Consider the following 24,803-nt stretch of genomic DNA (forward strand, 5'->3'; position numbering starts at 1 on the left):
TGCATCCCCTCTCTTCGCTTCCCCCCTGCTCGTCGGTGAGGGGCCAGAAGGCTGCGGCCAGGAGACGGGGCGCACCGCAGCATCCTCCCCACCACCGCTCTCTGAAGCTCCCCGCCCTCCCGCTGGGACTTTTCTTCCCAGTCCTTCTCCCCCTCCTTTCTGTGGCGTCTCCCTTGTCCCCCGGAGCCGGGTCGGGGCCTCCCCGACTAGCCTGCCGCTCCACGGGGGGGTCTGGTTTCGCTGGCTGCCCGGCCGGCCGCTGGCTTGCAGCGGGAGCCGTCGGTGTTCCGCTGGGTGATTGTAAACGGGTTTGACTGGCCGTTGATCTCGGGGTCAGGACTCTTCTCGCTAATCCCTCGCTCTCCAAACACCGGCCCCCCTCCTTCCCCCCCGCGCTCTCCCTCCCCTCTCCCACCCCCCTTCCTTTCACCCCTGTCTTCCTCTTGCATCATTCATCTGCAGCCCTTCCGACGGCACCGGGGGCATCTCGCTTCGTGAGGCTGCAGCTCGCAGAGACCCACGCACACTCGGAACAACACCCCGCAGACCCGCTGCCCCAGGGCCCCCGGGAGCTTACTTAGCGAGGAGGGTCCTTCCCGCAAGATCAGGCCCTTGCACACTCACACGGACACACAGACAGACACACACATTCGGATGCTGCCCGCCCCCACGGGGCTGCCCCTTCCCGGCGCTCCCCCACGTGTTGCTGAGCGTGGGAGGGAGGGGGACAGCGGAAACCTGCCGCGGGGAGCGGGCAGAAAGTGTGTGTGGGGGGGGACGGGGCAGAAAAGGGCCCGGGGGTTGGTGAGTGCCCGGGAAAGACGGAGGCGTCGCGGGGCACGGGAGAGGGTCGGCGCCCGGCCCGGGAGTGCATCCCTCCCGTTAACGAGGCAAACCCACGGGCAGCTGCCAGCTCGAGTGTTTTAGCTGCGTTTTACTCTACAGCAACGCTCGGATTAGCTGTTTGATTTAGTTTTCAACGATGTAGGGTGGTGTTTTGGTTTGGTTTGTTGGTTGGGTTTTTTTTGTTTTTTTTTTTTTTTTCTTCCGTGGAAGTTTACGCATAATAAAAAGCTGTAACCGCGTCAGGAGTTCAGGTGCCTCCGGCCTGATGCTGCCTGCATGTGGCGCAGCTGGGAGGGAGGATCCTCCCCACCTCCCTGCCCTGCCAAAGGGCATCTCGGGGGGCTTCTTGCCCCGCTGTGGCCCCCCGAGTTCGTTGGGGCTGCGTCCTCACGGCCCCCTGAGCAGATTTCTAGAGCCGTTCCTCTTTTTATCTTCATGGGCAATTTCATGTGTGTGCCCCCCGCCCCCGCTCCGTTGCTCCCAGAGGCCCGGAGCCGTCCCATCGATCCCCCCCGCGCACCCCCCCACCCCCCCCGGCTTGCTGCGATGTGACTCCGGTTGAAGGCGCGGAGGAGTGGAGCTGGAGGGAAAGCCTTTTCCCCGGGGCCCAGCGCCGCTCCTACTAGCCCAGCGAGCCACGCACGGGAACAGGAGAGAGGTGGGGAAGGACAGGAAAAAAAAAAAAAAAAGAAAAAAAAAGAAAAAAAAAAGAAAAAAAAAAAGGGGAGAATCGTTGGGAAAGAGCTATGGAGTTCAGGCCAAGTTTGCGTTTTGGCTCGAAGTTTGCAGCGGATCGAACCTGTTATCGCACTGAGCCTCCTGTCCGCCCGGCTCCTCCGCCGCCGGTCCCCTCCCGGGGCAGCGGGACCCGCCGGCAGAACGGTGACGGGGGGAGGGGGCCCGGTCCGGCCCGCGGGGGGCCTGACCCCGAGCCCCCCACGCTACACGCAGCCTAACTCCGCGGAGAGGGCACCTCCGCCCCGCTCCCCTTTTTCCTGACTCCCTGGATTTTCCTTCCTTTTATTGAAAATGAGATGACTTTTTTTTTTTTTTTTAATTCTTCCACATAGGTGATTTTAATAGCTCTGTCAATCATATTATAGGAGGAACATTTCATACAATTTTAGATGTAATGTACTTAAACCATAAATCGCTTAAACCTATTCTTAGTTTTGCATATTCAATTGTTCTCTTATATATAACCCGCACAGCAAAAAGCCCGAAGACCAAATTATTTTACTGTACCCAACTCTTCTGCCTAGCAAAGTTGTTTTAACTTTGTTTGTATACTCAAACGTGAAGTTTAACTCAAATTAAACTAAACCTCCAAACCAGTAATCCACGGTCAGCACAAAATTCTGCCCTTACGGTGTTTGGTGGAGTTGAGTTGTTTTTGCGGGGGGTGGGGGGTGGGGGGTGGGGGTGTCGGACGTTCGCAGAGGGGATTGTATTTCTTTGAAAGGCGGGCTGAGAATATTCGAAGCTTATTTGAATATAGCCGAGATTGGGTCTGTTTAATCCCCTTGTGTTGAAAGTGCAGGTATTCCTATTATTCTAGGCATAACGCCATTGAGCCGCTAAATTGTGAGGGGAGGAGGGAAGACTCGTTAAAAGGACCTCATTTAGAGAGCTGTAATATTTATCTTTTAAGCACTTCCCCTAGTATTTCTGTTGTTTGGACGCGTAGAGCTGTTTATTTGCTTTTCTCCCTTGACCGCCCCAGTCCGCCTGTTCCCTCAGTCGTGTTCAGCGGTACAGGATCGTCTCGCCGGGATTTTTCTCTTCCGCATTGTCAGTAAATGTGATTTTCAATAGCTATGACCCTTAAAGAAAAGGCACGTAACAAGGTTGCATTAGATGTATATGCGTCTGCATGTGCACACGTGTACACACACACTTCTCTTCGGTCATGATGCTATCTATAGTGTGTATAGATATGTATGAGTACGTATACACATGATGCATAACGCGCTTCAAGGAACAGTTCAACAGGTACTCAGCTTACTCTGCATATTTAAAGCTACGCCTATTAGTATTTTAAGTTACATATAGGACCGTGCTTGGCTGGAGGTAACCAACGCCACGGAAGGTTTCTCACAGGTTCCTGCTTTCGATGTCCGCTGTTCGTACGCTGAGCGTTTCCACCTCCAGCCTGCTGGCTGTCTGAACCCGCACACACCTCGCTTTAATAAAGGCTCAAATAGTTGGGGGGGGGAAAGGGGGGAAAGGGGGGGGGGATTTTGGTTTGAAATCAATAGACAGCTTCCATGAAAATTTTGCGCTCGCTTTAACGAATGAGTGATTTAAACAAAATTATCACAATGATTCCGAAGAGTTATATATGTCAACTGACATGTCAGCATTATAGGTAAAGTGCAATCTCTAACATGGACCGAAACCGCTCCTCATTAACCAACTAACATTTCCCCACTCCTGGATGGATGAAGTGCTCATTCGCCAGCGCTAAAAGATGGTTTAAAAAGCCCTACAGCCTGCTGCGACCGACATTACCGCCCTGGAAGATAAAAGTATTTTTTTTTTCCTTTTGTTTAAGCAGTTATAGCTAATTAAAAAAATTATTTGCTACAGTATATTTAAACGCAACGCTTAATGCTGTTATTACTATCAGAAGTTTACAAACTTTTAATTCCAGCATATCGATCAACAGCTAGGGAAAAATAAAAAATAATAATAAAAAAATAAATTTCAAAGCATTGAACAACATTCTGCAAAGAACAAACCCGCATGGTTTTGCTCAGCAGCTTTCGCACCAGTCGCTGAAACTGGCGCCGCAGTTTGCCCGGGGTGGGAGCGTGTGACCCCGCCGCTCCCTGCTCGCCCCCCGGGATGCTCGGCAGGGATGGGGCTGCTTTTCGGGCTTGGGGTTTAGAGGACGCTTTTCTTTTTCGGGACGCTCAAACCGAAGCGCTTTCGCTTTTCACGGTGTTAATTAGAGGGGAAGTGGCGCGCTCGCCGGTGCCTTTGCGTCCCCCGGGGAGGTCGGTGCCCCCCGGGCCGGCGGGGACTCCCGGCCGAGCGGGGGGCAGAGGCGGGCAGGGGCGGGAGGCCCGGCCGCAGCCGCCGCAGTGCCCGACCTCCCCCCGGGGGGGAAAGTTATGGCCCCGGGCAGGGTCCGGAGCGTCAGCCCAGCCAGAAAATATACAGAATGCACGGTCACGGCTAGGAAGAGTAATTCAGTCAGTCGCCTTCCCTCGCAATACGGAACGAGTACTAAAATAAATCTACCTTCATCCCTCCTGGTTTATACGGATTAGGCGACATCGACATTTACTGCGGGATTGCGCTTCATTCTGTTTGCCGCTTCAGTTTAAAACTTCTTCCCCGTATTCTAGGTTCACCTGTATTTCCACGCACACCATGGTAAACACTACTATATTCTCCGGTTAGGGTTTTGGATTTTTTTTTTTCTTTGTTTAAAAAAAAAAAAAAAAAAAGGTGACTTTTTCCGCTTTGAAATTTATTTAACTCAAAATTGAACGCATCCTTAGGATTTCTGTTTAGCAGAAAGGCTTTTTAGTAAACTATATACACAATCTGAATTCCCTCGTAACGCCTAAATAAAAATTATTTCACAATGCATTTACAAGAAATGATACAAAAAGAAAACAAAACCAAAGAGAAAACAAACAAAAAATATCCAGATACAATAAAGTTTTACAAAACCCAGAAAAAACCCCATTGCAGCCTCCAAAGGAAAAAAAAAAAGTTTTATAAATAAACAAACAAATAACAAAAGAAAATAAAATAAAAACAAAACCAAAAAAACGCGAGAACATCTACAAAAAAACTTTTAAGTGATGTTTTGGATTTGCCTTAGTACATGAGTAATAAATGAGAACTGTTTCCCCATCAACTTCGAGTTAATTAGGCAATAAAAAGCCTTCGCAAGAACCGATCCGTGACTGAAATCGTAGCGGTTCCGCGCGGTATAAAAGTTGGCATCGCCTACAATTTTGTGTGGTTATTATTGATAATTTTTTTTTTTGTCTTTTCACCGTCTTTTTTTTTTTTCCCTTTCCCTTTCTTTTTCTCTCTCTCCTCTTTTGCAAATAAACGCTCTGTCTCTTGGGTGAATGATAAATACTGTACAAAAAGTCTCGATAAAACACAGAAGTTCAGTCTAAAACTAGTTTCATAAACTAGTCCTTCTAAAAAAAAAGGTAAGTAAAGCAACCGTTACCTTTTTTCTCTCTCGTTATTATTATTATTATTATTTATTATTATTATTACAAGAACATCAAAACATTTCTGTACAAAAAGGAAGGAAGAAAGAAAAAGGGGAAAAAAAAATAAAGAGAGGCGGGGGAGGGCGGGAGGGAAGGGGAGCAAGAGGCAAAAATAAGAGGGGGGAAGGCGGGAGCGGGGCAGGAGCGGCGCGGGGCCGGGGCTGGGCGTGCGGTGGCGGCGGCGGGGCGCGCAGTCCTGCGGGGCGGCCCGGGGTCGGGGCCGGGGCCGGGGCCGGTGGCCGAGCCGGTGCCGGTGCCGGTGCCTGTGCCCGCGCCCGCGCCCGCCTCCGCCGCTCCCGGCGCCGGTGTCGGCGGCCGGCGGGGGCTCAGATATGCGTCAAGGGGACGGTGCCGTTCACCCCCGTGCTGGCGCTCTGGTAGTGCTGGGGCAGGGAGTGGAGCCGGCTCTGAGCGGCGGCGGCCGCCGGATCCCCGCCTTCCCCGGCCGGTAAGTACATGCTGATCATCTCCCGCAGGTCCCCGGGGCACGGGGCCCGCGAGTGCGAGGTGACGGGCGGGCTCACGCTGGGCTCCGACTTCACCAGCGAGCCCAGGGCGCCCAGCGCCCCCGAGGAGGCGGCCGCCGCCGCCGCCGCTGCCGCCGCCGCCGCCGCCGAGTTCTGGTGGGGCTGGGAGCCGTAGGGCAGGGCGCCGTAGCCGGAAGGCGAGGCGCTCATGTACCCCTGCGAGTTGGAGATGGGGCTGTACTGCAGGGCGCCCATGTCGTAGCGGTGCATGGGCTGCGGGTTGTGCGGGTGGTGCGGGTGGTGGGGGTGCGGGTGGTGCGGGTGCCCCCCGCTGCCCGGGTGCTGGCTGTAGGCGAGCTGCGCCTCCTGCATCATCGCCGCCGCCGCCGCCGCCGCCGCCACCGAGCCCGGGTAGGCGCCGTTGGCCCAGCCGTTCATGTGCGCGTAGCCGCCGCTGGCCGTGCCGCCGGGGCTCTCCAGCCGCTGCCCGACGCCGCCGGGGCTGACGCCGACGCCCATGCCCACGCCGACGCTGGCCGGGCCTCCCCCGGCCGAGCCGGCGCTCAGCAGCCCCCCGGCCAGGGAGTACTTGTCCTTCTTGAGCAGGGTCTTGGTCTTCCGCCGGGGCCGGTATTTATAATCCGGGTGCTCCTTCATGTGCAGCGCCCGCAGCCGCTTCGCCTCGTCGATGAACGGTCTCTTCTCGGCCTCCGACATGACCTTCCACTCGGCCCCCAGGCGCTTGCTGATCTCCGAGTTGTGCATTTTGGGGTTCTCCTGGGCCATCTTCCGCCGCTGGCCCCGCGACCACACCATGAAGGCGTTCATGGGTCTCTTGACCCGGTCCTGGTTCGCTTTGTTCCCCCCGCCGCCGCCGCCGCCTCCGCCGCCGCCGCCGCCTCCCGCTCCGGTCTGCCCCGAGAGGTTCGTGGGGGCCTGGGCTCCGCCGGGGGAGTGCAAGTCCGTCTCCATCATCATGCTGTACATTCAAGTAGCTTTTTTATTTTCCACCGGCGCCAGGCGTGAAAAAAGAATCAAACATAGAGGAGCCCGGGGAGCGAGCGAGGCAAAACCCGTTTGTATCTAGGTAGCGACCGCCGTGGAGAGAGAAAAAAAAAAAAAAAAAAAAGAGGAGGAGGAGGAGAAGAAAACCGCGAGGAGAGCGATCGGCGACCCCGCCGGCGAAAAACTTTCTCCCTTTTGCAAATCACTTTCGGGGCTCGGCGGCGACGGGGATTCGAGCTGCTCAAACAGGTGCACGGCAAACTTGCTGCTTCACTTGGCGCGGAGGGAGGAGTGTGCGGAGCCGTCGGCGGTGTCCTCCGCTCGCCCGCTCTCCCCGGCAGACGCGCGCACACCCCTCCGCTCCCGCTCTTATCCTTAACGGAGCTATTTTTTTTTTTGTTCTTTGCTAACTTGGAGAGAGAGAGGGAGGGAGGGAGGGAGGGAGCGTGTGTGACTTGCATCCGCTGATCGCAGGTGAACGGAGCAGAAGAGAGAGGAGAACCCACCGCCACGCAAAAAGGAGGCAAAAAAAAAAAGAAAAAGAAAGAAAAGGAAAAAAAAAAAGTAGTATTTAAACGTTAACTAAAAAAAAAAAAAAGCGGGAGGAGGATCGGGGGAGGGAGGGGGTGGGGGAAGGAACCCAACCAAAACAAGCGCCGAGCCCGGCAGCCGGGGCGCGGTGGCACGGTAATTTGCTGGCGGTGGTCTCCCTCCCGCGGCCCGGGCGGGACGGGACGGGCCGGGAGAGGAGGAGCCGCCGGGCGCGCGCGGGCGAGCGGCGCTGCAGCCATACAGGGCGCGCCGAGCCCGCCTTAAATCGCCTGGCGGCGGCCAATGGGGGCGCGCCGCCGGGCGGCGATTTGCATGGCGCGCGCTGAGCAGTAACGTCCGGCGGGGCGCGCCGCGCCCGGAGGTGGGGGGGGGGGGGGGGGGGGGGGTCACGGCACGCCCCGCCCCGCGGCCGCCGACGGCGCCCCCGCCCCCGTCTCGCCCCGCGCTGTGGCCCCGGGGGGGCACCGGCCCCCGGCCCCCCCCGTCCCCCGGCCCCCCCGGGCATCGCCGCGGGCTGACCCGTCCCCGCCGGGCGCGCCCGATAGTTAGACGGCCGTAGAGCGGTGTTTGGGGAGGCTGAGGCACCCCAGGCTCTCCGCCCCGGGCCGGGCAGCCCTCGGCGCTACTGCAGTGGTGCGGGCGGCACCTAAACGCGCCTTTTCCGGGGACTTCACCCGTTCTGGAGGTTTCCCCGGGGCTCCCTGGGCGGGCAGGGGCAGACGGCTCTCCCCAGCATTAAAACTGCTCCCAGGCCTAGGCCCGGGTGCGAGGCTGGGGTTGAACGCGGTCGTTACCCACGTAGTCCCAGGGGAGTTAAAATCATCTGAGACTAATGAAGGTACAGGGAAACATGTTATATTTGTACGAAGTAAGTACAGGCGTATGACTTGCTTTACCCTTAAAATATTAGAAGACTATCTTTGTGCCCTGGCTGGCCTGTGAGACAGATTACTGTTATTTTACAGAGGGGAGAAAATGGTCTGCACTGAAATTCACGCTGTAATCTTTAACTGCAGCCATAGGAACGACCGGTCCGTCACACAAATACCCACGCGCATAAACTGCCACCCCTATCGTCTTTTGCCGTGCGAAAAAGGGACACACGGCATCCCTGCTCTTTTCCTGGTCCGTGAATGTTAATTTTCCTGACCCTAGTGGCCATCCAAGGGGTGGAATCACACTGCAGCTCCCCCAGTTACTGTCACCACCAGAAGTTTTCTGCAGGAGGAGTGCTCACCGTGCACAAAGCACCAGCCTTAGGCACTGGGCTAGAATTAGACTTCCCCCCCCCCCCAACGACTCGTCATGAAATAGTGATCTCATCACGATAATCCGCCTTTGCTGAGGAGAGGAAAGCACCTCTCCGTTTCTGACGGCTGAAGGCTCGGCCTGGTTCTGGGCCCTTTAAGCTCAGCTGGAGCGTTGCTGTTAGCTCGGATGGGGATGCTTTCGGGGGCACTCTGTTCCCCTTCCAGTCGTCCCTAAGGGTGCAATGGTGGTGGGGGGGAAAGACATGCGGGATTGGGAGATCGGGCCCACACCGCTCTGGCTGATGTTTTCCCGAGCTGATGGGTTGCCACATCTGCATGGGCAAAACAAGCGAGGCTGCTGTGACTGCTAAATGATGTATTAAAAACATAATTGGTTGCGGTAGGAGAGGCGGGGGAGGGGAGAGAAGGTGACTGCAGAAAGGCGCATTTCCACTTGCATGGCCAAACCAAGATATTAGGAGTAAAAACTGCGAGATAAATGACATGGCTCGCACATTATCCATCCAAAGCCCTAGCGGTAGTTTTCCCTGAAAGTTGATGTAAACGTACCCAAGGGCCTCCTGACAAATAAACGGGACGAAGCCGTGTGGGGCAACCTCTTCCGGACGAGTCCTGTGCACCCTGCGAGCCGGCGGGCCCCGTGGGAACACACCTTCATCCCTGGGAATTGGGGATGGACCCCCACTTCCCTCCCCCTCACATACAGGGAAACCACGGCCGAGGCTGACCCTGCCCTTCCCCGGTGCGGGGGGCAGCCGCTCATCCCCAATCCCCGGGGGGGCTACCCCCTTCTGGGTTTTCTCTCATTGCGGGGCTTCCCCCTCTTCCTTCCCTTCCCCCCCCTCCCCGAGTGCTTTTTCCCTCCCCTAAAAGCAGCCAAACCGCCATGAACACTATCCTTTAGGGTGGATAAACGCCAACAGGGAGCGGGGGAGCGAGAAGATGCTGTTGGAGTGAGCCCTCTTGTTTCTGCCCCGGACGCACCTCGCTCCCCGGTGGCCGGGGGATGTATATCGACCGGGGTGTGGGGGGTGTAAAATCCAGCTCGGAAGACGGACTGGGGCTTTTTTTTCCATGGCAAAAGTAGTGCAGATCCCGACTAGCGGGAGAGGGACGAAGTCAAGGACTTTGGCGAGTGCCGTTTGACCCAGGCAACAAGCCAGGAGCGGTCTGCGTGGCTGGGGTGGTGCAGGAGGGGGCTGCGCCCAGAAATAAGAGGTCCTTGGACTTCCCCCGAAGGAAAGTGGAGTTGCAAACAGCCAGGAGCCGGGTGGTGGCGGGAATAGGGAGGGGTCGGGGCGGTGGGTGGGAGCGGTGTGTGCGTGGGTGAACGCTGCAGGGAAGCCGGAGGGGAGGCGGGGAGGAGATCCCGAGCCGGGAGCAGGGCCGGGGGGGGGCTGAAGGTCCTGCAGCAGCCCTGGCCGCTCCCCGGGCCCTCGAAGGGTGCCAGTGCCGACGTGGCCCGCCCCGCTCGCAGGCCGGCTGGAGACACGAGTGCCTCCCCCAGGCACCGGTCCCCTCCGCGTCCGCGCTGCGGGACGCACCTCGGCGGGCGGCGCTTCCCCCCCCCCCCCCCCCCCGCCACGGCGGCTGCGGCGGCAGGGCCGCCCCTCGAGGCGGGGGTCGCCCGCTGCAAGCTGGGCCGGCGCTGTGCCCGCTGTGCCCCCGCCGTGCTCAGCCCCGAGGGCGACGAGGGGGCAGGGGGCTGGCGGGGCCGAGCCCGGCGCCCCGGAGCAGGCGGCGATCGCCGTCTGCTGGCTGCCGCCGTGCCTCCCTCGCCCTGGGCCGGGGCCGGCGGGCGCCAGCCCGCGCCGGGGAGATGCTCGGGGAAGATGCTGGCTGATCCCTCGCCAGCCCCGTCCGAAACGCGTGTGTCTGTGTGTGTGTGTGATCTTTTGCAGCTCCTCTGGCCCTTTATTGCAAAACCCGCTTGGCTAGAGCGAAATGCAAACTGCTCCCTCGCTCCCGGGGCGTCGTTAGCTCGGCCAAAGCGAGCAACCGGGAGGGAGCAGGGAGGGCAGGCAAGGGAGGGAGGAGAAGCCCCTTCCTGCCTCGGTGACTTGGTCTCTCGGGGATCACGGTTTTGAACACGAACAGCTACCCGGCCGGGATGGGATGGAGGAAAAAGGGCGTCTGAATAAAGTCCCAGTTTCTTTTTCCAGCACTAACAACTGTTTCGGGGGATTCTACAGCCCCAGTCCCAAATCAGCTACAGGCTCTCTGTGTGTTTGGTTGTCTTTTCCCAGCTTGCTGGGTAAAAGCGTTTGGAGAATCTCTGGAGCTTTCGAGTAGGGGCTCACCCTGTGAACGGTACTCACACATATAATTCAAATTTCACAGCTGACCTGCTCTGAAAACCTCAATCAGCTTCTAATTGAAGGGAAAACAAAATATTGCTTCCCTACAGCAGAGCTAACGATTTAATCATTATATCAGACATTATAGCTTTTAATTAGGCTAATGCTGATACTGTATGGAAAGAGATAATTCAACACAGTTCTTGATGAATTCTGTAATTGGGTTAACGGAGGAGCAGTTGGGGGAAGAGACGTCAATATTCAAGCTGCGTCTATAGCCACCAGGTTTATGAATGAAAGGGAAGGGGGAAAAAGGGAAGGGGGGGGGGGGGGTAAGGAAAGGGCTAAAATTCCCTGACGAGAAATGTCTCCCCCCTTCGCCCAGGAGAGCCGTGCCAACCAACGGGAAGCGTGACAAGGGTAAGGGCTGTCCTGCTGCCGCCCCGGTGCGCACCGCTCCCGGCTGCCGCTCCCGGGCAGCCCGGGCTGTCGCGACACCAGCGCGACCCGAGAGGCGGCCCCGCTGTGAGACCTCGCTGCGGCTCCCCGGAGCGGCTCGGGGGAGCGGCGGCTCGGCTCCCAGGCCCTTTTCCCCGTATTTCCCCCCCCCCCCCCCCCAACCGACGGGTCGCCCACCGCCGCGCTGGGAGCACGCCGGGAAGGGGCGGCCCGGGCCACCGGCGCTCGGACCTCTCGGCGGGGCTGCCCTGGGGCAAAGGCGGGAGGCACGGCGGGGAAACACCCAGGGTGGGTACGAGACGAGGCCGAAAGGTTTCTGAAGTCCTAGTGAGAGCAGGCAGGTGCCCGCCGAGCCCGGGGGCGGCGAGGCTAGTGCCGGGGCTCGTCTGGCGGGAGCCGGGCGCTGGAGGGGGTGCGCGATACGGAGCACAGGGGTGTGCTCAGGGGCAGCCTGCTCTGGACAAAATCAAAGCGTCCGGAGGGCATCCGGCTACTCCGTGTAGGTACTTCCATTTATTTATTATGTCAGATAAAAGGACGGCTGAAGCCATTTTTCTAAAGGAATTCTGCATCACCCCCCCCCCCCCCGTCCCCCCCGTATCGATAAATCGCCCCTTTCCTAAGAGTTTATATATCCCCGCCTTTTTGTTTTTCTCTCCTTCCTTTCTAGTTTTTTACTGGCTTTGAGAATAGGCTTTATATTTTTCGTTGCGCCTAAAAGAAGTAGCATCGATCTCCAGCACGTTTGATCTCCGGTGCAGCCAGCGGCCGCCCCAGCGCGACAGTGGGTCCCGGCGGGCGGGTGGGCCGGCGGTGCCGGGGGCTGTCACCTCCCAGCACGGCTCCCGGGGCCCACACTGCAGGAGGAACGACGAGGCATACCTCGGTGGGACGGTCAGCCCGCACCTAAGAAAAGATATGCCCCCCCCGCACCCCCCCCCCCAGCCCCTTGCAGGATAGACGAGTGGCCCCTCGCCTTGAAACGGGCCCCATCCTTACTCCGGTGGGAGTTACCAGTCGGTGGAGAAAGCAGAATGGGGTCCTAACGAAGTTTTGCCATTTTCGAAAATGTTTGTTTATGTTACGGTTTAGCTCGACTTCCAGCACAATATTGTGCCGAAAGAGGAATATTCTGTATTGTGATCTATCCTTGTCTTATTTTGTCAGTAATTACAGTAAAATTAAACGGGTCATTGATAACATTCCAATGACACAACCCCCTGTAATTAACAGGCTGAATACACCTTTTTACATTACACAAAAGTTGTAATTTTCAAGTCTGTTCAGATTTTTAATTTTTTTTTTTTTTTATTATTATTATTACTAAGGCACACGCCGGGAATACGTGCTAACCAGACGGCAAAGCATCTCGTGGGAGATGAGGGTTTGCACTGTCTTATTTTCTTGGGTTTGGGTTTTCCATCTAGAGGGATGGCAAGACCTTTTTACTTTTTACAAGTTAACAATCGAGAACCCCTGTAGACAAAAAATACCTACCCAGCGATTTACTTTCTACCATAAGGAAAATATTTTGAAAGCTTAGTTCTGTAACGGTAAACTTTTAAAGGCAAAAGAAGAGCTGCGGGGATGGAGAGCTCGTCGGACTGGTACGACACGGGAGTTATTACGAAGTTAATCTTTAAAATTGCGCTGTTGACATGTCAGTCACGAAAAAAAGAGGTTCACAAGCCAAAGTGCGGCATCCCTTTTACGGGAGGGCAACCTGGCTGTGGCGCATCGCTTGGAGAAGTGGGTTTTAGACCACCATAAAGGAAATATTTCTGGTTTGCATCCTCGTCAGTTATCCCCAAATTGCAGAGGCATCATTCAGGGCAAGTCAGAATGAATTTGTGTAAAAAATAAACGAGGACAGAAAGAAATGAAATCATATAGGAGCTTCTTTCTTGCAGGCCATCCTGTTACTGCAAATTAGATTAGCTACACAGGCTTCAATATAAACATGACATGAGGTTCACAGGAGAGTGAAAGTATCATCCACTCCAATCTCTCCTTTCATCGAAACATCCCCCACAAATTACATCTTCTGCTTTAATACACTTTTCAATGAGATTAAAACATCACTTTGACACGATTTCAAACCTTTTCGGTCGCATCCAGTGCTTACTTCAGAAAACAGCAAACAAGGGGAAAACTAGAAACATCTCAATAATTTCAGACCGCTGGTCTGGAAATTAAAGGTACCCAGAGGAAATACGGGAACGTCTTGCTCCATCCAGTGCAGCACTCTGGCCATGGGAAGGTGGGTAACGAACCCCAGTGAAGAGGAGAGAAGAACCCGGTTTCCTTCCCACCGACTGGAGATACCGGCGACTTGGCCGGAGCTTATTTGCCTTTTGGAAAAGGGGTGATTTTCACCGATCTGTTTTTCACCAGATCACTGACTGATACTTCACGTCACCCTTCCACGGATTCCCTGGTAGTCACCGTAATGCGGGATAATAACACAACTACTGACGCCTTTAGCAAACAAATATTTTATAGCGCTATCACTGGCAAACCTCAAAAAGGTGCTGGGGGGTGTGTGTGTGTGTGGGGGGGGGTAGGCTCTTCATAGACCGTCCTGTTTAGGGAATAACAGCGCTTACAACTTTATAGGGCTACTGTTTAGCTGCACCCCTAACCCACCCCAGCCCGCAGCCGCTGCAGGGCGGCAGCCCCCGCCCCCGCCCCGACCCCTCCTCCCCGGGAGGGTGTCTCCTTGCCCCCCCCCCCTCCTCCCGCCACGGGAGCCCCTTTCCCCGAGGGGGACGTGTCAACTTTTGCCACGGGGGCTGCGCACCGGGCGGCCCACGGCGGGCAGGGGGTGGCGGCAGCTCCTCGGGCCCGCAGCGGCCGCTCTGCCCCTTCGCGGAGCCGGGCCCGGGAGCAGCCGGGGCGGAAACGGAGGGAACTGAGGTGCCGGGGCAGCCTGGCTCGGTGGGAAGGCAAACGAGAAACAGTAGTTTGGCATCTTATTCGCCTGCCATTCTCGACACTGTAGATTTGGGGACAATTTGCGCGCACCCCCCCTTCCACAATCCATCCATCCATCCATCCATCCATCCACAACCCCCCTACCCCCCCTTAACAAAGAGGCTTTCAAACCACAACCTTTTATGGCAGCCTGCGGGAATCAATGCGATAAAACGGGTTTTTAATGGGTTAATTGACTGGAGCCGCTATCATGTTTAAACACCTGTTTCTGAAAAGAGATTCAGCCAAAACCCGTCCCCTCCCTGATCGATAGATGCACAGCCTTGCTCCATTGCCTGTTGATCGACCCCAAACACCACCGGCAAATAAGAGAGGAAAAATCCATTTCACCTTTTAAACATCCCGATACTTTATGGCAATAGAGGGAAACTGTACAGCCACCTTGGAGCCGGGGAGGGTGAGACCCCGGGTCGGACCGCCCCAAGTAGCCCTAATCCCCAGGAGTTTCTTTTCGCCGGGACTTTACTTCGAGAGCCTGGGCGAAGCCTCCCCGTCGAAAGGTCCCGGCAGCTGTCACCTTCACAGGGGACCGGATCCGGGGATCCCTCGTTCCCTGGGAAGATGGAGCCGTGCTCAGCCCGGCCGCATTAGCAATGCTAAGAGCCCATGTGAATGCTCGCTCCGAGGGGCAGAGATTAAGCAGGCATTAGTTGTAATAGCTGAGGGCTGCTCTGCCTATTGATTTCCCTTTTTTGGCAGTATTAATACAGCCAAGCCCGTCGGTCAGTCACAGCTAAATTGATTCTTTGCCCAAAACACCTTTCACTAAATGGCACCCGCGCACCGACATGTTAATTTTTGAACGTGTAACCGGAGCGAGCGCTGCGTGCTCGGGAAGCAGCGCCGGGGCACCGCCGCCCCCGGCGCCCTCCCCGGCCCGGCCCGCCCGCAGCCCCCGGCCCCGGCCGCCGTTTCCCTCTCCCGCCTCACAACCCAGTGAGGCGTCTTCCCCGGGAAGGCGGAGGGGAGCAGCCTAAAACACTGTCAACCCCCCCCCCCCCCCCCCCCCAATCCGTGTCACAGCCGATAACCCAGTGATTGCAAACGGCTCTTCCCTCCTTGCAGCAAAAGTAACTCGGAAGCCCTCCCCTCGCCGGCTTCCCCTCCTCCCTTCCCAAGACAGGGTGAAGACCCCCTCAAAAGTTAGAGGCACACTTACAGTTGCTCTTCCAGCTCCAGCCTCCTCCCAACATATCAGCTCAAGGGGCAGTCTTATTATTTTTTTTTTTTTTTTTTTCCACCCCCTCTAGCCTAGCTCACACCTTCCTCCGACCGTGCCCGGGCAGGCGCAGGGCTACGCGACCCGGTTGGAGCGCGGCGGGGCCGGCGAGCACTCCTCCTCGCCCCTCGCCCAGCCGCAGCTCCCAGGCGGCTGTGCCCGAGACACGAGTGCCCGGCGACACACGCACACTCACCATCCGCGCTCTCTCGCTCGCTCGCTCGCTCTCTCTCCCCCTCTCTCTCACACACACACACACACGCACACACACACACACACCCTGCACGGGAGAGGGGGAGAGAGGGAGAGCGGGAGAGAGAGGAGAAAATGAAATTTATTATTGATAGAAAAGACTTTAAAGACAATTTCAAGTTATTGTTTCGCTCTGGAGAGAAAAGAAAAAAAAAAAGAAAAGGAAAGGGGAAAAAAAAAAGGAGAGGGGCTTTTCTCCCCACCCCAACATAATGAAACGCCTTTTGTGTGGCACCGAACAATACCAAACAAGTATTCTAATAAATAGCCACTTTTTTGTTCCGTCGCGGCAGTGAATAGAATTGAGCAGTTGGTTTGAGAGCAGCTGGAGCGCCGCGCCGAGCGGGGAGGTGGAGCCCGGAGCCTTCCTCCTCTTTCTCTTCCCCTTTCCCTCTCTCACACGCACTTTCTCCTCTAACCTTGCCTTTCTCCCTCCCCGCTCCTGCTGGGCCACTCTCCCCTGCCCCTTTCTCCGGGGGAGATGCCTCTGGGAAGGGAAGAGCCACCTCCAGGTGCTGCTCCCCGCACCTGTGCGGCGCCGTGACCGCCGCGGGGCTCCCCCCGCCTCCGCCTGTCCCTCACCGCATCCACCCCGGCCCCCCTGGCACCCCGTTCCCGTCCCCCCCGCCGCGCCCTGCCGGTCCCCGACAGCTCGGGACCGCGGAGGCTCCGAGCCCGGCCAGACACTCCTTTGTTGACAATAAACTTGGATTTCCCAGGGAGGCACAGACCCCCCCCTCCGCCCTCTCGCTCCCCCCCTCTCCCTGCCTCCCCTCGCTTTCCCCGGGATGGAGCCGGGCTTTGTCAGCCTCCCCCTCTCCTCCCGGGATCGCTGCGGAGGGTCCGCACCTTCTCCTCCGCCCTGTACCGCTCACTGCGATAACCTCCCCTTTCCTAGATAGCGCCGTTAGTTTTCTTCCTGCATTTTTTTTAATTCCCTCCCCTTAATACTCTTTTCCAGTCCCTTTCTATCAACATGACAACCGCTCTAGGAAAGACAGTCGATAGAGGTTATTAAAATGGACACAAATCAGCTAAAGATTTCCAGGTAAAGCTGAGAGTAACCCGTTTTCTGTTCCGCTCCGGCTGTGTGAGGGTGTGTGCCTGCCCGTGTGTGCCGGGAGGAGGGAGGTGTGTGGCGGGGAAGGAGGAGGGGGGCAGAACGGGATGGGGTTTTGCCGGCTGCCGGAGCCGGCGGTAGCGACCAGGCGGGTCGTGGCTGCCTTTACCCTGCGGGGGGGGGACGGGACGGGACGGGACCGGCCGCGCCGGGGCCAGAGCACTTGGAATGGACACCGGGGACAGTCGCCGGAGCGCCTTCTTCTTTTTATTGGGGGGGTGGACTTAGTCCTCATTAAAAAAAATAAAGTCATAAATACACCTCCCCCCTCCCATTAACCTCCGATTCTCTTGACAGCTAGAGCCCTGCTTGTCTCGCAAAGGCTGCGGAAGGCACCCGAGGTTCAAATAAACCCCAGCAATTGCTGCAAAGACTTCGTAGCACGCAGAGGTTACCTCGCCAGCTATTTTGCGCTGCTCGGTCCCATACAATCATTAGAGATCCTAGAGCAAAAAGCAGTTGGCTTTTAAGTTTAAACCACCGTTGCCGTTTACAGACTCGTATTCGCGCTTGGAGAGGGAACAGGGGAACGGACGGGCATGTATTAACGACCTGCATCCTACGTCCTCATCAGTGGGGCTAGAAATGGGAGACACCTCGGCCAAGGCACAGCGCTCGCCCTCCATCAGCACCGTCCCTCGCACGTCCTTCCAGAGCTGCCCTGGGCTGGCGAATCCCCAGAGGGACCCCTGGAGGTGGGGGCAGGAAGGGGCACCCCACGGGGGGAGGAAGGATGCCCTCGGTGTCCCCTCCCCGGAGCCTGTCCGTTTTCCCGGGGGGGGGGTCTCGCTGTGCGCCGTGCCCGGGTGCGCTCCTCTGCCTGCGCGGAAACATTTTAGTGGCCCCCCTCCCCCCTTTATTTATTTTTTTTTTTTCCCCCTCCCCTCTCTTTTAAGTGGATTTTTGCTCTCACTTCAATAACACGCCGGCTCTAATTAGCTGCAATATTAAGAAACGCTGCTAAATGACAGTTTTATCGGGTTTGTGCAGATAGGAGGAACGCGGGGACCCAGCGAAATACCCATCCAATGCGTTTGGCGCTGGATCCCCGCCAGCAACCACCGCTCGCTCTTTTTATATGGAAAAATGGCAACATTTTGGAAAGCAGCTTTAAAACTTTGACTTATATTTTACATGCTAAATAACGGGGAGAATGGCGACAGCGTTACAGAAAGCTTCAAACCCTGCAAATATTTGAATGGGGCTTTTTTGTAAAGTAGAGCAGCTGTCAGTCAGCTGGCTTTGACAGCCTGCCACAATTTTGTCATTTAATAGTGGGTGTTAGGCTAAGTGCAAAACACTCTGGCAAACAGATGTCAAACCTACATCTCATATAAATGGGGGTTGTAAAATTGAGTTTTAACCCACATATAGGGTTTTAAAAAGCGGTGCCAGTGTGTAAACTGTATACAAAATAGAGATACTGACAATCTCCCGTGTGGGCTTGTTATTTAAAGTAGGCTTATTTAGAAATCTGACCTCCAAATTATGCTAAATCTTCCTACATTTCAAACAGTGGAATATGAGAACAGTGCTTGGGAAAGTCGAAATTAAGGACAAATATGATGGCTCAGTGAAAGGGGCTGATTGTCGTATATACTGAAAAACCGGGGATCTTCATTTCCTCAACTCACCGTCGCCCTTCCAAATCTGAAGTGCTGGAAGGGAGGGAGGCAGGGAAGGAAGGAAGGAAGGAAGGAAGGAAGGAAGGAAGGAAGGAAGGAAGGAAGGAAGGAAGGAAGGAAGGAAGGAAGGAAAAGCTCGTCAGGGTCCGAGTTTGCAGGGACAGTTTTCTACGGGGGATCCGAGGGGTTTGATTTAGGAGAAGGAGGCAGAGGAAGGAAAGACCACAAATGCAGCGAGCAGGCAGCTGCACAACCCCAGCCTCCCCAGGGTGGGTGAAGGACCGTGCAAGGAGGTGGCCAGACCCGCTGCAAAGGGTGGCAGGCACTCGCCTAGGACATGGCAAGAGAGATTAGGAGCGGTATCAGGAACAAAAATTAGTCACGGTTAATTTCTTCCGCAGTTACTATTCGAAATACGAGCTGCTTTTCTTTTTGAACTCACATTTCCAAGAATCGTCTCTTCACCGAGATGTGGTTTCTCCCTGTGCTTCGAGGGACCCCCCTGACAAATTTCCTTTGAACATTTAAAAAAAGTCATAAATATTTATACCAAAAATTGTTCGTTGCCTCAGCTGGCTAGAACGAAGCAAGAAGAGAAAAGATGATAATTCATCGCATGAATGATATTATATGGATGATATGAAATTCCCTAGAATAAGTCTGCACCCACTTTATCGTTTTGGAAGCTAAACATGTATCTTCTTAAACCAGTCGACATGAAGGGTTTAAATAAAACATTTAATTGAAAATAATTGTTCGTATTAATAATTAACCATAGTTTAAACACATGCTCAGCTGATTTCCTTGTCGGGTACTCAGTTGCAATATTTGCATGGTCCTAGCTGATGTTAAATGAGTAGAGGAATGCACACGGAATGATTATTGATCATACGCAGTTACTGTTGTCCGTTACCTTGAAGTCCCATTTGTTCGGAACTCTCCCCCCGCTCCTCCCCAAATTTCTGTTGCTTGATTACAGCCTTTTCCTCCTCGCAGATTTGTTTGTTTGTTTGCAGTTTTGCAGGGGCTTTCAACCCTTACTTTTGCAGAACGACAATGAATGCCCGGGACGCTAGCTAACCCTGCTTCAGGTGTTTAGAAAATACGGGGAGCAGGGAATGCCCGCAGCCCCCCGCCCGTGGCGGCTGGGGTGTCCCCCCCGCTCCCTGGGGGCGGCCGGCCGGCAGCAGCCCCCGGCCGCAGCTCCGGGGCTGCAGGTAGCACCCCCGGGCTCTCGGAGAGGGGCTCAGAGCCGCCCCCAGCCCTTGCCAAGGCTCTTGGGGCAGCACAGCAGACACGCTGCTTTCGGGACTGACCTGAAAGTTGCTGCTGCTTTTTGACGAGAAACCCCAGATTTAAAAAAAAAAAAAAAACCAAAACAAAACAACCCCCAAAACTAACACCCAAACCCCAAACAACAGCCCTAGGGTGCCTAGGGTGCTCCAGGCTGGGGTTACTGGGGGCTTCTCGGGTCACAAGCACCAGCCCCGAGGTAAGCTCTCTTCCATGCCTTGACAACGCCAACTACAGCCTAGCATCGGGTAAAATCCTCGAAGAAGAAAGCGGGGTTTATTTTGGAACAATTGCCTCCGAGTTGTTAGAAGTCAATTGTGGCTGCTCCTTCGGTGTGCAGCAGGTTGTTAAAATACACAGGCTGGCTCTGAGGTCGGTCCCTGGGGTCCAGAGTGGAGCTGTGGACAGTCTTTATTCAATTCCCTCATGCAGAAAAATGCCTGTAGCTATTATCCAGCCCATTCGCCTGCAAAGAAGGGCTATGGTAAAACCGTGACCCTTATTTTCAAACAAGAAACTGACCAACAAATCTGGAAAAAATATTTATTGATATCCTTGATAGATAATAAAAAACTCCTCTTGCCACCTAAAAATTGACATTCTGTTACCTCTAATGTGACTGCTTTTTTCACCAGTAAACTTGTACGAGTATCGTATTGCTTTCCAACACAGACACAGCTGTTCCTTTTTCAGCACACTGCCAGAAACACAGTTCCGAACCTCAGAAGTCAAAATAGAATTGACATAGATATATAGCCTTTCCTCAAGTGTAGCAGTTTTATTAAGTCTTGAAATTAAGTGCAGTGACAACCTGACTGTCCTAAAATTGCTCTGCAATACAGATCCGCACCCTCTCCAGCTGCAGTGTCATCATAAATCCAGGCACTCAACTTGTATCTATTTCCATACTTCAAAAGTTAACATTAGTATGTTTTCAGGGTGGAAATATTATAGCACAAAATTCAAATGATAGAGCTGGAAAATGACTAAAATAACATGGGAAATGGAAATAAAGATGACTATGATTTTACTGTTTAAGGATTAAATGGGGCTTGTGCTGTAGGTAGGAAACACAAAGATCACTAGAATTGTATCTTCCATGGGCTCGGTTCCTGTGACTGCAGTGGAATTACGCCTGATCTATGCTGGAGGGAAACTGGAGGGAAGCTACAAGACCTGTAACATGAACGCCACAAGCTATAAAAGTCAACAGGTGAGACTTAATGGCATTGCTGCACCGAACTCAGTATTTGCCCTGTGCGTGTTGATTCTCTTATTTCATTTTAGAGCAGCAGATAGTAATTGAATTGTTTTCTTGGGGTTTTTTGGGGTCTTAGATTTGCCTCCCCCTTGAATAGGGTCTGAAGTCTGACCCATTCGAGTGTAAAATATACATTCCAAGACTGAGGTGCAAATCAGTTTTTCAAGTGGCTTGTGAGTAGAAAGTAGGGGTTGGGGATCAGGTCATCCCAGTGCACCGTGATCCAGTCATTTGAGGAAATCATTAAACTTGGAAGTAGTGCTGTAAAATGGAGTGTGGCTTAGCATCAGGCTTCACGGCTTATCAAAGAGACTGAGGAAAGCGAACTCATTGATGAACAAAGTGTTTAGACACTCTGTCATCACTGTCCTGAGCCCACTAGAACATGTTATGGCTTTAAGAAGTTTCTTTCTGGGCATCCAAGCTCATGCACCAAAAGGTCTAACTTTCACTGTGATGGCAAAAATGCTTGCACATATTTTATATACATTTAACATACATTGGCATTTCCTGGAGGAGGTGATAGCACATTGTCCATTTGACGCCCTAGCTGTATATGCAAATAGAGGGTGTATTTTGTTCTATTAACTCCATGGATGTTCCAGTGCTGGAGAAGTGCCTTCTCAGGTCATCAGGATGAGAAGACCATAATGAGGCATGGCTTGCTGAGACAGTGACTGTTATGAAACTAAGCAAACCTTTCAGCTCCTCTTCCAGTGAAGATGATTCACTTTTGCTGGGCTCCTCCGTTGTATTACCAGGACTGCCACTGATTCATCCAGTGGGTTAAATTGCTTTTCTGTTATATTAGGTCCAGCTGTGCTGTCAATTTGTTGCCTCAAGCTTCACTCAAGTGTCCTGGTGCCCCGATTGTCCCCACTGCAGAAATCCTGGGTTTTTTTGGCTGGGACGGATGTCTCGTATCCTTTGTGAGGAAACCTGGAGGAAGGATAGAGGATGGTTTGCTCTGGAGCTCTCTCCTGATAGGCAATATGGACGTGACCCAATCTGAACTGGGAGCCATGGACTCATTCCCTGCTGCAGACCACAAAAGCAGTTCACACCGCGCAACTAACTGAATGTTAACAATGATTAAGAAACAGCCTGAGGGCCTTGGGTAAGTCCTTTAGACTTCAATATTTGTAGGGATCCAGGATATTTAGACACAAAATCCTCACTGAAATGAACAGAAGCTCTGCATCTAAATCCCTGGGTTTAAGTCTCCTCGAACTGAAGATTTGAGGTATCTGACTTAATCTCCCCAAGCCTCCACTGAATCATGGATACACTGGCTACCATAATACACAGGAATATCACAAAGGAATTACAAGTATAAACTTGCTAATGCTTTTAAAGGGAGGTAAAGAGGTAACAAATGTGCTAAGGATTATTATTACTATTTACCACCACGATATCCACGGGATGGGAAAGCGGGAAATAATGTTCAGAATATCTGAGGAATGTTGCCTTGTGTGAAAATGTCTCTGCTACTGATGTGATGACTGTCTAGTGGAGTTCTGGTTGCTGGGAATTCACACACTGATTTTATGGAGAGATAAAAGAGTGGAGTTTATATGGAATAAACCCCTTTTGAATAAAACAATCTGCATAAATGCTTTAAGAAAGCCTATAATTATGATAAAAATGTTGCTCAGAGTTAAAATTATGAAGCAATCAAAATTTATAAACAGTCTCTCATCGACTTTTAATCATACTTTCTCATATACAAACTGTAGAAAACATATAGTAGCAATATATAACAATACACATTTTATTTTTGGTAATTTAGGGTCCCGTCCCATGCTCTTTAATCAGAGAAAGCTCGGCTTGTCAAGTTCTGCAGGACTGCCCGTAAATGACAAAAAAAAATGCATAAAGGCCACTAGTTTTATGCACACTTAGCTGAGGTTTTATCCTGCTAACAGCTGAACGCCTCTGGAGAGGTGCTGTGCACTCTCTGGGCTAGATCCAAAGCTTGCTGTGGTCATATTCCCACCAAGAGTCTCCGGATCAGGACCTCTACTCTCACCGCCTCCTCCGGAGGTGCTCGCTGAGTGTAACACAGGATACGACCCACACCTCCCCTGAAATTCCCTTGTAGACATTGCTCTTCATTTGTGATTCATTAAGGAGAACGCTTACATTATATGCATCATGTAGGACTTGGATGGCAAGAGATATTCAAAGGAAGGAATATTTGCAATGGGAACCTTGCCAATTTGAATGGTAGCCTACCATGTCTATAAGCTCCATTGTTTCCTTTGAGCTGAACTAGCTGAACACATTCAGGATGTATTCTGATAGCAACGTGCCTCCCTCGGCAAGTAGTAAAATTCACTGGTATTATTGTGTCATGAAAAATGTTATCACAGATAGGTGAAATTAATGAAATATTTGCTTCAAACATTTTTTTTTTTTTTAATGCAGTATTACTAGATTCTTTTCTGGAACAGAATAGCATGCAGCGTCTTCCACCTGAATTCCTTATGAAAATGAGATCTTTTATTGAATTGACTGGCACGGCTCTTATTGATAGGCTAACTGTTCGACTCTCCTTAATTATCAGAGTAAACAGCCTTTTCGGCTAACACATTGATTCAAATCCTGCTTTCAGCTAGACATATTAATAAGGAATAACTGCACTGAGTTTCACAAGATTTACACCTTTCTAATGAAGTGTGAAATAATGTCTGTAAATACACTATTTCAATGCTTTCAAGAGAAGAGACCCTTGCACAACTTCCTATTGAATCCAGCTATCTCCAAGTCCACCCTACCTTTCCCTGATCAAAAGCCTGAACCAAAAGTCCCCAAGAGGGTAGGGAGCAAGGAGGAGGACTGGAGGAGCCTCCCTCTGCAGCCTGTGGAGCGGAATCCAGGAGATGCTCATCCTGTTAGTTTGTGGAGCAATATCAGTACTTTGTGGCTCTTTTGAAGAAATAGTGCTGATCAATCCTGCACGCTTGAAGGGGAAACATATCTTGGGCTTGAGAAAGTGAAACCTCAGCCTGATCCACTGCTAGATGATTTAGGTAGCAGCTTTTTAAAGGACTGAGAAGCACTGTGCATGCGGTTTGATGTGCGTTCTCTGATAGAATTGGACTGTCAAGTAATGGCATTCCTGGATGTGTTCGTCAGGCTCCTACCGGTGCCCCAAACCGAAGCACGGTGGGACTTCCCTTTCCAGCCAAAAAACCCCACAAACAAACAAACAATGTCTCCCACTGTGATTTTGGGACTTTGTAATTTTGTGTGAGAGAGGCAGGGTTTTTTTCTTCTTTTTACAGCCCTGTTTTCCCACTCTTGGCTCTTTTAGAGGTATGCCTACAGAAGGACAGGTAGAAGTTATTTCCTGTGATTAATGTGACACTCCAGGACTTCTTTGCTATGAAATCTCCATATTTAACAGTCTATAATCAGTCAATATTAACATAAAGCCTCACTTTGTATCAATACGTGGGCCTGAAATGTGGTTTTGTTTCCCACAACAGCTGAGATGATAGATGAATGTCATGAGTGCTCTGTGTAGGACGGAGGGCAAAAATACTACAACAAAACCTAAACAAACCTAAAGTATGAAACCAAACATTCTGTGTACTCACATTAAAATTATATTGAAAATTGGGAGCACGAACTACCAAACTAGGCTTCTGTTTTACAAACTGCAACGTTTGTTTAAAAAAATCTAAAGCATAATTGCAAATTCAAATTTCCTCCCCATTCTTACATCGACATTTGTGTTTTTCTCTTAACATCTCCCACATGTTAATGCAGCAGCTTCCTAGCCCTCTTGTTATATATCGCATTCAATGTAACAGTTCAGCAAATTCTCCAATTGTGTTGGTGTTCGCTTTCACAGACATGGAGAGCAATTTGATGTGTCCTTTTAATGAGT

General features: G+C 52.9%; 1 protein-coding gene and 1 long non-coding RNA gene across 5 annotated transcripts in view; both read right to left on the reverse strand.

The window, feature by feature from the left end:
- LOC142599459 (uncharacterized) overlaps positions 1-24,803 on the reverse strand; it is a 425,989-nt gene that overhangs the window by 37,157 nt on the left and 364,029 nt on the right. For 2 of the 4 annotated variants that reach the window (XR_012833021.1, XR_012833023.1), the window contains exon 1: positions 15,298-15,537. The exons of 1 other annotated variant lie outside the window; for it this stretch is intronic. This is a non-coding gene — a long non-coding RNA (uncharacterized LOC142599459). One more of the 4 variants, XR_012833024.1, reaches the window with a different exon arrangement.
- Positions 3,168-6,934, reverse strand: SOX1 (SRY-box transcription factor 1). Its single transcript, XM_075742946.1, has one exon. The coding sequence runs from the start codon at positions 6,545-6,547 to the stop codon at positions 5,420-5,422; it is 1,128 nt and encodes a 375-aa protein (XP_075599061.1). The 5' UTR covers positions 6,548-6,934; the 3' UTR covers positions 3,168-5,419.

The sequence above is a fragment of the Balearica regulorum genome, chromosome 1, assembly GCF_011004875.1.
Source record: "Balearica regulorum gibbericeps isolate bBalReg1 chromosome 1, bBalReg1.pri, whole genome shotgun sequence".
Classification (NCBI taxonomy): domain Eukaryota; kingdom Metazoa; phylum Chordata; class Aves; order Gruiformes; family Gruidae; genus Balearica; species Balearica regulorum.